Source organism: Actinia tenebrosa, unplaced genomic scaffold (genome assembly GCF_029948245.1).
Source record: "Actinia tenebrosa isolate PJP-AT-01 unplaced genomic scaffold, QUT_ActTen_1.0 PGA_scaffold4__44_contigs__length_22323623, whole genome shotgun sequence".
NCBI lineage: Eukaryota > Metazoa > Cnidaria > Anthozoa > Actiniaria > Actiniidae > Actinia > Actinia tenebrosa.
The window spans coordinates 7,108,660-7,120,321 of NW_028292581.1; the positions used below are offsets into that span (position 1 = coordinate 7,108,660).

Below are 11,662 nucleotides of genomic sequence, written 5' to 3' on the forward strand. Positions count from 1 at the left end.
TTCATCACTGCCACGCCCATCATCCCAAAATACAGGTCCCTTTTAGGGGTCATTTTCGGAATTTCCGACGAGGACCTTCGCCTCCCTATGATAAGGGAGTCCCCCCCCCCCCCCGGGACCATTCGTTGCTTCAGTCACATATATCTACCAAGATATTAAAAATGAAACTAAAAAAGCCTTTTGGAGCATAAAAATTAAAACTACTTTAGAACAACTCGGATTGGGGATAATTTGGATGAAACAAAATGAACTTTCTCCAAGATGGTATGAATATGGAAAAATAATAACCCAAAGAATATATGACATTGAGAGGCAAATTTTATGGAGTAATCTCCACAATGATGAAAGGAAAGACGACAGACATAAAAATAAACTCAGAGTCTTTCGTCAGTTCAAAACGGATTATAACTTTGAAGAATATTTAAGTCAAGTCACCAATATTAAGCACAGAGTGGCGCTTACAAAATTAAGAATTAGTAACCATAAGCTTGAAGTAGAAACGGGGAGGTATAAGAGGCCTTATCTCATTTACGATGAAAGGATTTGCCCAGTGTGTAAGTCGGGAGTAGAAAACGAAAAACACTTTCTAGTTTGGTGTCCACTATATGACTCTCATAGAAACGACTTAAGAGAGTTCATAGAAAAAAACACCAGCATTAATTTCAACAATATGAGCGCTGACAGTCGTTTTATGTTCTTAATCAATTCAAAATCAGCGTCTCTACAAAGAGCCATATCAGCATACATTCATCAATGTATGCTGATACGTGAAAATGAATTAAGAAAATTACCTAATACATAGTATATATATATACCTATAATATATTTGGAATCAAACACTCATGTACTATTAGTATAAGGTGCCAAATAAAATTGTATTGTATATTATTGTATTGTATTATATATCTATATCAGATGTACAACTGTTTTCATTGCTTTGCGGGAAATCCGGCATGCCGACTCAGTGGTAAAGCATCATTTCAAGCCAGTGGTACAGTCAAAGAAAAGAATATTCCTCTTCAAAAAAGTTAATTACACGTTGTTTGCATTGGACTCCCAAAGAAAAGGGTCAAGTAAATATAGCCGACATTATATGCATTGTAGTCAAGAATGGGATATCACTAGCTAGTTTCCTTTCCCTTAATTCTTTTGAAAGATAAAAGAGTAAATTATGAGTACACACAGTGATGGGTATTCCTATAAAAGACAGTTCCATTATAAAGGTAATGATGCAATGATTTATATAACTAAACCGTAATTTTTTCTAGGCAGGGTTACCCTTCAGTGATTGATGGCAAATGGCATCACCTCTGTGCAACATGGCAAAACCTTGACGGTACGTACAAATTCTACATCAATGGAGTAAAGAAATTGGGTGTCAAGACGTCCATGCACCAAGGCCACGTTATTCAAAAGGGAGCACTGTTTCTTGGACAAGAGCAGGATCGCTACAAAGGAGGATTTCACGCGAGCCAAAGTTTCCAAGGCAACCTTTTAAGTGTCAACATGTGGGACAGGGTACTAAATGCTCAGGAGGTTTCAGCTCTTGCCAAAAAATGTCCCACCGAAGAAGGGAATTTCATAAGTTGGTCAACCTTGAAGACCAAGAAGTCGAGTGGTGTGAAGTTAACTTGTTCAAATCAGTGTGCTTAGGTCGACTTCGCATGTAATATTAGGTGTTGGGTGGGATCGGCATTCAGCATCCAGCAAGCATACCGGACCTCTCACTTGGCTCAGTCTTCATGACTTCACGTTCAGGTTTTCTCTGTCAATTATAGTAAGAATCAGTCGATAATTTACACCACGCACCCGCGGATAACCACGAGCTCGAGCTCGCTCAACAATCATTCATACGATAATGCTATTCGCTTAATATTTTGATCAGTTATGATTTTATTCTGCACTGAATTTTGTTATATTAATATTTTGCACGCCCAAGCAATAAAAGAATCACACTTATGGTGTTATGGAAATCAAAGCTTATGCATCTGAAATCAAAATCTGACGCAAATCAAATTGTCGATATTTGACCACATTAAACTTTTTTGCTCCGAACTGTCCATCTTTTAGGTTTTATTAATTTCTACATAAGAATTAGATGTAAGCATTTAATTAATGTTTTTACAAGGAGGAAAATGATTGATGGGGATATTCCTCAAGGCAATCTCTCCGACTCGACCCCTGCTCACTCGTTACTAGCTCGTGAGCCATCGTCCATAAGTTTTTTTTGATATATTCTATACTGATGATATCCAAGTATACGAATCAGGTGTACACCCGATAGCTTGCTTTAAATTCAGCGTTTTGATTTTGCTCTGTTCTGATAAACGTATTTCCATTATAATCGACTGTATTCCTTTGTATTGGGCAATCATGGGCAAACAGAAAATGATCAACATTCACTATGTTAAAATAATTTCTCAATTCATGATTTCCATAACATCGATATAGCTCGAAAATGGACTCGTTCTACGCAGGCATAAAACTATTATGGGACTCAGAACACTATTTCGAAATTTGAAGTTTACGTGAATAACATTGCGCATTCGTGAAGTCATTTCCGCATTATCACACAAGTCGAAAAAATCAGTATATACTATCTGTTAATATTCGTTGTAAGGCCATCCAGTGTCACAGATAAAGGCAAGGGCGAGTAGCTGGGGTGATTTAATACCCGATTTAAACCAATTCATCTGGTTCAATTCGTTTGCTTATGGTAAGAAAAGAGCGGGAAACTTTGATTTCCAACAAATGCTACACAAGTATACCGGAAGAACCGAAAAGAGCGGGATAAGTCGGGTGTACCATAAATCGGTAGACCGACTTTCCGGAATTTCCGTTTTTTTCGTGGGTAAATAGTAAGCACCCTTGTTCTCAGTTATCCACCCTTCCCCCTCCTATTTCTGCTTTCCTTCCTTCCTTTTCCAATTCCCTCTCCCCTTGCCTCCCCTCCCCTGCGCCCAAAATACCCCTCTCTGTCAAATACACTATATTATAAAAGGAGCATCCAGGATCCAGGATTAGATTGTACGTTATTTTTTCAGTTCATCTTTTTTAACCTCCAAATATATGGGTGGCTAATCACCCAATCCCAATCCATCCGCCCTGGATCAGCCCTTGGGATACAGTCGATCCCAAAAACGTTGTCCAAGTGAAAAGAGGTTTATAGGACAATAAATGTCACGTGTCTCATTAAATATTCAGTTTTACGCGCGTGTGGAAATAGGAATCTGAACGTGCTACATCACATGCGTGGCAGAAAATGTCGACGGCGGGTAATTCAAAACGAGTTCTTTCGACTTTAGAATTTCGGGTTTTGGACTCCAAGAAGAAGTCTAGCTACGTTGTAAGAAGTTTACCCATTTTATCAGTGTTAGAGACCGTCTCAGAGCTACGTTCTGAGCTAGTGAAAGCCTTACCAGACTTAAAGAACGTTCTGCAAGACTGAGTAATGAGTAATGAGCAAACCAATCTGCACGTACCATACCTTCTTGCGCGTGAATCCAAGCCTGTGGACCGTTCTGCATAATGTTTGGGCACTAAAAGCAGAGCCAGTTGTATTGAATATTTTCGACGCTATTTCATTCAATTGCATTTCAGGATGTTCTAGAAGACACTCCATGACGATATACTCTTCATGCGGAAAAAGTGTTCCTGTTTGAAGAGGTCGACCGACGGGCCAAGGATTAATGTCTCCACTAGTGTACACGTCCGTTTGAACGTTTTAGGACTTACAAACAGATTAGAGGCTATCCCCTGGTATGTTTTTGCATAAAACAAATGTCGGTATACCATTCTCCAACTTAAATCATCCGAGAAAGCCCGCGGCATCTTTCAGATTCAGTTTTCAATACTGTAATTTACTTTTGCATCAGTATGCTAATTAAAAAAATCCACGCGCATAAAACTGAATATTTAATGAGACACGTGACATTTATTGTCCTATAAACCTCTTTTCACTTGGACAACGTTTTTGGGATCGACTGTATGTTGCCAATATGTTTTTGGTACAAATGAAATTGTCTTTGATGGTGATGATGATGATAATAATGATGGATGATGCGGACGGTGATGATACTGATGATGAGGGACAAGGTCAAAACAATGGACCAAAATAGAAAATCGATTTTGTTGATTCAGCAGATGGGTACCAGTAAAAACAACCTCCCCCTCGGACCTGTTGAAATGCTCGATACTGCCGTTAATATTGAACAGCCAACAAACAGCCGATTTTTTTTCCTATAATTTGACTTTTTAAAATATTTCGCCGTAAATACTGCATGAGTGAATAAGGAAACTACACAAAGAACGTTTTCAAATTAAAAGAGACTGAATAAGTCATGCTTCCACTCCCCGTAGTTACCGTTGCTATGTCCCCCAACCTCAGCTAATTATATAGCTAGAATATCTCAGAATTCAAAACTCTGATCGCAGAAAATTGATTATAAATTGTTTGTATTCTTTACTTAGTGTCCTTTAAAAATAATAGAAAACTGCCATGTAATGGTCGTAGACTGACTCTTTAAAACAGATGCTGGTAATGTAATTGTGGGACAAGATTTTAATGCTACTGCGAAACTACTGCAGATGCCAATTGTTTTAAACATGTGATCATGGACCTTTTAATGATTTATGATTTATATAGCGCCCTTCCTATATGGATATAATCAAAGGCGCTTTACATTGAGTTGTGAATGAGAGATTGCTTTTATGCAATTTACAAGCATAAGAGATGGTTAGTATGAAGTGTAGGCACTGAGGGTGGTTACGGACGATGGTCACTGCCAGGGTTTCTTTACTTCCTCATTGGCTCTTTTACGTCCCTCCTATATTGGTTATTAATGATGAGTGTGGAGAGACGGGACCGTCATCCGAGCCGCTTGAAAGTCTAAACATTTGCAGATGTGATTACAAAAGGCAGTATTTTCTCCTCAGTTATTTTAAGACCCTGAGTGTTGCTCCTCCCGGGACTCTAACCACGACCTCCTTCACGAAAGTCCGTGGCTCAACGAACTGAGCCAAACCGGTTACAAATTTTTCTTCATCTCTTTCATTAATGATTCTCTTCTACTAATAACTGATTACATTTGGTATAGAAAACTATATTTACAATGGTTCCGTAATATACTATTCTACTCTGTAAATCTAAGGATTACACATAACTAGAGCTAAATATGATGTATAGAAAAAAACACAAACATATGGTAAAGATTGTAAGGTATGTTCGTATCATACTGAGACGTTTTAGCAAGGATAGTCCTTAAATAGCTGAACAAAGGGATGAAAATACAGTAAAGGGTGTGATCAAGGGGTAGGAGTACTAGAGGAGGAGCTTCTAGTCTTTAAGTAAGCATACCAGCTATACGCTTGGGAATGTGTTCCAATAAGATAAAGGATACATTCCCGTTTCAACTGTTTAACTAATTAAGAAAACACATTTTCTTGTTAAGTCAAATTAGTCATGTTAGTTATATTGTTAATAATTTATCATTAACCATAACTTTAGACAGTATCTTATTAAGGTATTAGGATACGTTTACGACCACTATGCGCGCAAACTTAAATAACGCGCTGGCTTTATAGTATAACACAAACAAAGTATACATTTTCTGAAAGCTGAGTAAATATAGTTTATGAAGAAATTTTCAAAATACGATTTTTTTAATTGTTGTTCACACTATTGTCCTCGAAGCGAAATTTGACCATGCCCCAGTGAAAACGTTAACGGACACGTACATTTTAAGCTATGTTTGCGAAAAATGTCTTAACATACTCAGGAGATAATAAGCTCAAAAAGGGTGTCCCAGATTTTTGATATCTGTTTTCTATCTCTCGCTATTTTTGATCAAAGTTCAGCGATCGCTTTTGGAGTGTTGTTTAGAGTAAAAAGCGTCATAACTTTGGAAAGAAATTAAATTTCAAAATTCGGAGACACCCTTTTTTGGATCATGAGTTATTTTATAAACTCTCCAAATTTTAAAAAAATTGAATGAAATCCAAGGGCCTTTTAGCTTTTCGAAGTTGAGATTTTAGCGGCAAAAAAGATTCGAGAAAAACGCATTTCTTTGTTTGGAGCCGGAAGCTGCAGGGAGCCACGATGGTGTTGGCCAAAACACCTTGAGCCTTCCATTTTGTCATCACTTGTCAAATTATCTGGTGTTCTGGACGATCGCAATGTAGGATCTTTTTACAATGACAAAGGAGCATGACAGATGTGCATATATTAAGCGACGGTACATTTCCGGTCTTGATAAAGTCACGATTTCGATTTTTCTCAAAATTTTGGTATTTCCAATCAAAAATTGCAAGAAGTTTCACAAACATATGAAAGATAAAAGTTTAAAATTACGAAATTAAAAAAAAAAATTTTTTTTCGAGCAATTCGTCATTTTTCGTTATATTGTTTATCTTTCGACACTCCAATAAAAGATGCAGCTGCTAGCCCATTAGTTAGTTGCGCGTTAACGTCGAGAAAATAAAACCCATATACAGCCGACCAAGTACTAGTCATTTCATCAGCAGGTCTTTCTCTGGTGTAAGAGAAGATTACTTACAAAGTTACGTAAGAAAAAGCCCTTTATGTTGCACGGATTTTTGCTTTACACGCAAATTTGTTTCTTTGTTCGTTTTAATTTTTTTCTTGAATCTTTCTAATACTGGGTTAGAGAGGGAAGAAATTTCCTTGTGTTAACACATTTTTTACCTGCTTTTTCAGTTTCTACGAGTTAAGATCGATTGTGTTTGACCACAGGTATCCCAGCAAAAAATTCACAAAATTCGCAATTTATGAAAGTCGATAAATTTGCGAACTTTTTTTTTTACTAGTATATGATATAATACGGTATCAGAATTCGCAAATTATGAAAATTGATAAATTTGCGAACTCTTTTTACTAGCATATGATAGAATTTTGATTATTTTAATACGGTATGAAGAAAATTGCGAACTTTTTTTATTAGTACTGTTAAAAAAATTGCAAAACTCGCAAATATGTTAATTCCCTTAGTTAATTTTCTCTTGTTGTACTAGGATTTTGAAAGGGGAGCAAACATTGATCTTTATGAGAATGTAAAAAAAATCATCTTGGATTCTCAGAGTGGACATCGTAGACATGCCCTGATTGGATTCCTTTGTCTTGACAACCAGTCGAGCAACGCCTGTAGGTGACTGCCGCGTCCAAAGTAAACATGGCGGCAGGAATGTCGAGTTTCTCTGATAAAAATACATCCTGGGTTGGTGTAGAATCACTCCTAAATGATCTTTATGAGCTGGTCGATGATCGCGAGACTGGAGACGTCGCTTTCGTGGTTGGAGACTCGGAAACTAGTGTCTATGCTCACCGTTTAATTCTGATTGCAAGATGTGTGTATTTTCGTAAGAGAAAGAGGGAGTTATGGTCTAAAATGTACGGTCCTGGTTCCCCATTTGTTGTTCGAAAGTCGGGTTTCAAACCCGATGTGTTTAAAGAAGTCATAGAGTTTTTATATACAGGGAAAGTAAGTTTTTGAGATCCTTTTTCATTTTTTAAGTTCTGTAATCTTACCCAGAAAACTCTCAGAAAAATGTAATATGCTTTCCTCAATTTTTTTGGCTGTTGTCCATTAATTATTATTTTTTGATTGCCGGAAGCCAAAGCTCAAGAGGAAGGTACGTTTGGAGCTTGCAGAAACATTTAAAGCTCCCTAAATGAATGTACTTTTCAAAGGCGACCCTAAAGTTTACTATATACTACTTGTTGTTCAGACATCTGTCAAAACAGTCCAAATAATTATTATAAAGAGTACAGTCAACTGGTTGGGGAGAGTCTCCCTCACCCACCCCCATGCCAGAGAGGCGCTACCCAGACTACAGTGCTTCTTGATAGCATGACCAGAATTGTATAATTTCAGGTGTCACAACGAAATAGGATTTTGGTGATGTCAATCAAATTGTTCCTATGACATCGTTGGAAAACACAAAGTTTTCAAGGGCATGTGCCTATGGAATGAATTTCATGAAAAAGCCTAGCTTGGTTGACATCCATCAAAAATTACTTTGCTGTTATGACACTTCTGTCCGTGCTATTGAGAAGCACTATACACTTAATTTTCAAATTTGTTCATCAATTTTATAGTTTCAGTTTAAGAGTAGTACAGCATTTGAAGCCCTAAGAATTGCTGAGGACCTTGAGATTTCTGATCTTCAATCTGCTTGTGAAGATTACTTTATAAGCAACCTTGGTGTAGATAATGCTGCAGAGTTCCTTACTGATGCTATGGCCTTATCAGGGGGTACAGGACCCAATAAAACAGGAGAACAGTCAAAAGGAGCAAGGGCATTAGTTGATAAATGTATAGCATTTATGGAGGAAAATGCTGAGGAAGTGGTCCATTCAAAAGGCTTCTCTTTATTACCAAAACCTGCTTTAGTCAAACTTATTTCAAGCGACCAGGTAAGAATATTCCACTCCCAAAGAAAATATTTTGTGCTCACATCCCTTAATTTTCATAGCATTCTTAATTCTGCTAAGCACTCATTATGGGGTATGTTAAAGTTTGCAGTATCTGAAGATGAAGTGTGGAGAGCTGTCCTTAGATGGGCCAAGACAAACTTAGGAATAAACAAGCCCACGTCACAGTGGGATGCCGATGATAGAGCAAGAATCATGCAGGTGGGTCAAGTACTTGATAATGTTGTCTAAGAATATCATCATTAGTTGTTGAATGCAACATCAGGTTAGACGATGCCTTTCTCTCTCCACAGGAGCTGACAGGTGTGATTGACTATGTAAAACTTCTTTTGATAGACAGCACAGTTTTTGCTGAAGAAGTTGAACCTACAGGTGTTGTTCCAATGGAATTATCTTTAGAAAGGTATAAAAACAATATTAGAGAACACTCTGAGTGGGTGTGCACACAATTACTTATAGCATGTACACCATTGAAGGAATACTAAAAAATTATCATTCAAAACATACTTACAATATGGTAAAGTCTGGAAGTGAGCCCTCCTTTTTAATCTCATAAACATAAGTTTAAAATGTTGTTTCTTGAAGGGGCACCCAAAAAACTAAAGAAACTTTATTGTCCAGCTAAGAATCAATCAATCAATCAGTTTATTCAATCTACCTTTCTGGAAATATAGTAACAAGTATTCAAAATTCTATTAACAATAATTGTACAAATATGTAATAAAAGAAATAGTGATTGCAGATTTTATAATTGAATGTATATATATCCAGAAGGAAGACACCTAAAGAAGAAACCATAGGCTTATATTCTTGAGGTGTCTTATATAAGCTTGGGTAATTTAGATATGATTATTTGATGAAGCATGAAGGTGTAACCAATCAAAGATATCTTGTATTGTTCCATCTTTCATTGACACCCTGTTTTTTTAGGTATAGATTTGCAGCAGTTCCAACAAGGTTTAGTGCCTCTGTTGACCCACGTTTAATACCAAGGGTATCAAGCAGGTTATACAATGGTAGTACAATACTGGGCAAAAACAAAATAAAACTTCAAAAAATCCTTAATGGCTGGTATGGCAATGAGAACCAAGAATGGCAGCTTCTTTTCAAAGGGTCAAAAGATAATTATTCTGCTACAGCATTCCATACGAAATGTGATGGGCAATCACCAACAATGACAGTAGTGATGGTAAGTCAAAAAATCAAAGGAAAAAAGTTATAACTAGGATGGGTCTTCTGTCCATCCTTCGGTTCGTCTCTTGCTTGCAAGGTGATAAGTACAATGGGTAGTCAAAACAAACGTGATCTTTCCCCCATCTCTCCTTCTGGTCTTTGGCATCTTACTGTCTATCCTTCATGCCCCCTAACTTATTCTTTCCTTCCTCTCCCATTTCGTTTCCTCCTTCCTTTCTCGCAATAGATTTTCGTTGTTCAATCATTTTAGGGCGCTAACGGCAGCATATGTGGAGGATTCAGCGATCAGCCTTGGAGAAGTGATGTCCCAAGAGGGAAGTACGTACCATCAACCAGGTAATAATAAAACTATTTTCATTTACATGTTATAAGGTACAATTACGTTTCATCTGATTTCTGGGCGTAACGTTACGAATACCATGGTCGGATCTAGGATCTAAGTTTTAATTTATCCATTAACTATAATCAAACTGATTTGTTTCAGTACTTTTCTGTTCACACTGACGAACAGCAGTGGTGTTCCTCCTACAAAGTTTTGCGTGGTCAATTCCAAGTACGCTACACTTCATCACCCAAAGTAAGTGATGCACATTTGAAAGGAAACCATTCGAGCGTGAAAAGTTTTTGTCATGTTTATTCAGTAATTTCTTTATTATATGAAATCTAGATCTCCTGTTTTCTTGACGTTACTTGCCTTCTGGGGTATCATTGCCTCATCAGGTTAAGTTTTCTTTCCTTGGATGATCTGTGACCACTGCCCTTCTACAACCACTTTAGTTAGTCATTTATTGTTTGATCGCCCTTGGTTGGAACTCTTTGTTTTCTGTTCTCCAACACGCAGTTGGTGGATTGGGCGGGTTGGGTAGCTAGCCACCCATTTCGGACTTTAACTCTGAAAGTGAGTTTTTCAAATTGTAAACTCAAAAAAAAAAAAGTAAAATTGAACTGACAGAAGAAAGTACAGATACAAATAAAGCCGCTTACCTGCTTTATTGGAGACAGTCGCCTCTGCATGGTCATCCTGCATCCAGTCTACCACCTGGTCCTCCTCCTCCCTCTGCTCATCTTCATCCTCCTATCGTGATTTTTTCGTCATCTTCATCATCTTTGTCATCATCACCACCATCATTTGTAGGCATAATTTTATACTATTTAGTTCTTATGCAAACATTGTGTATGCAGTTTTTCCAATGAATATATCTGCTATTTTCAAAGTAGTTTACAATGGTTTTGCTTTCGAACAATACGAGTTCACAATTAACATTTAGTGACTGGTACCGAGCGAGGGAAACAGTGTGTTTTGTGGTCCCGAGACGGCCATGCTTGCCGAGGTGAAGCCTCATCTCGCCCAAACAGAGTACGAGAAAAATGGACTTTGACAGTTGGTATATAACAATGGTTCTTTGTTTAATAATCCAGGTATGGTCCGATGTTCGGCGCAGGAGCTGACCTCTGCATCAGTGACAGATGTAATACCCAAAGAGAATCCTATTCCAATCTGCCTCACTCCTATGCTGGTGTCGAAGCCACGCCAGAAGTCTTTATGGGAGAGTACAACTTTCTTGTCGAAGATTACGAAGTATTTGGATTGAAGAATGAACATTTATATGAAAAACCGTTATAATTACTTACGATCCATCCTTAAAACTTACCAAACCATTTCTACCACAGGCAACCCAGTAATCGGATATAGAGGAGAGCTGAGTGAGTAATTTTACGAAAACCATTAATTTATATTACTTTTTCCAACTTGAAATCTAAACAACCGAGAAATAAAATCTAACCATTTTAAAATTTACGGTAGTCGCAAAGTGAAAAATATGAAACAATGCCAAAAACGAAGCTCCATGAACAAACTTCTTTGTCCTGTGTGTACAAGCTATCGTGATGGTTATTATAGTTAGCATCAAGGGGTTTGTAAATAGAGTAAAGGCTATGGTGATATATAATTTGTACTATATTTATTAAATATATACCGCAATTTTTGTGGAAGTCCAAAAATACCCAATGTATAAAACG

General features: G+C 37.3%; 1 protein-coding gene across 1 annotated transcript; it reads left to right on the forward strand.

The window, feature by feature from the left end:
- Positions 1–7,180: 7,180 nt before the first annotated feature.
- On the forward strand, positions 7,181–11,624 carry LOC116293715 (BTB/POZ domain-containing protein 9). The gene is made up of 8 exons (XM_031701181.1): positions 7,181–7,496; positions 8,114–8,431; positions 8,534–8,650; positions 8,743–8,852; positions 9,380–9,638; positions 9,894–9,979; positions 10,128–10,220; positions 11,063–11,624. The coding sequence occupies exons 1-8, from the start codon at positions 7,188–7,190 to the stop codon at positions 11,265–11,267; spliced, it is 1,497 nt and encodes a 498-aa protein (XP_031557041.1). The 5' UTR covers positions 7,181–7,187; the 3' UTR covers positions 11,268–11,624.
- Positions 11,625–11,662: the final 38 nt, after the last annotated feature.

Bases quoted from the DNA above. Each gene is read 5' to 3' on its own strand.
- LOC116293715 (XM_031701181.1), top strand. From the start codon at position 7,188: ATGGCGGCAGGAATGTCGAGTTTCTCTGATAAAAATACATCCTGGGTT. The intron at 8,651-8,742 runs GTGGGTCAAGTA...CTCTCTCCACAG, and splicing joins ATAGAGCAAGAATCATGCAG to GAGCTGACAGGTGTGATTGA. The intron at 8,853-9,379 runs GTATAAAAACAA...CTGTTTTTTTAG, and splicing joins ATGGAATTATCTTTAGAAAG to GTATAGATTTGCAGCAGTTC.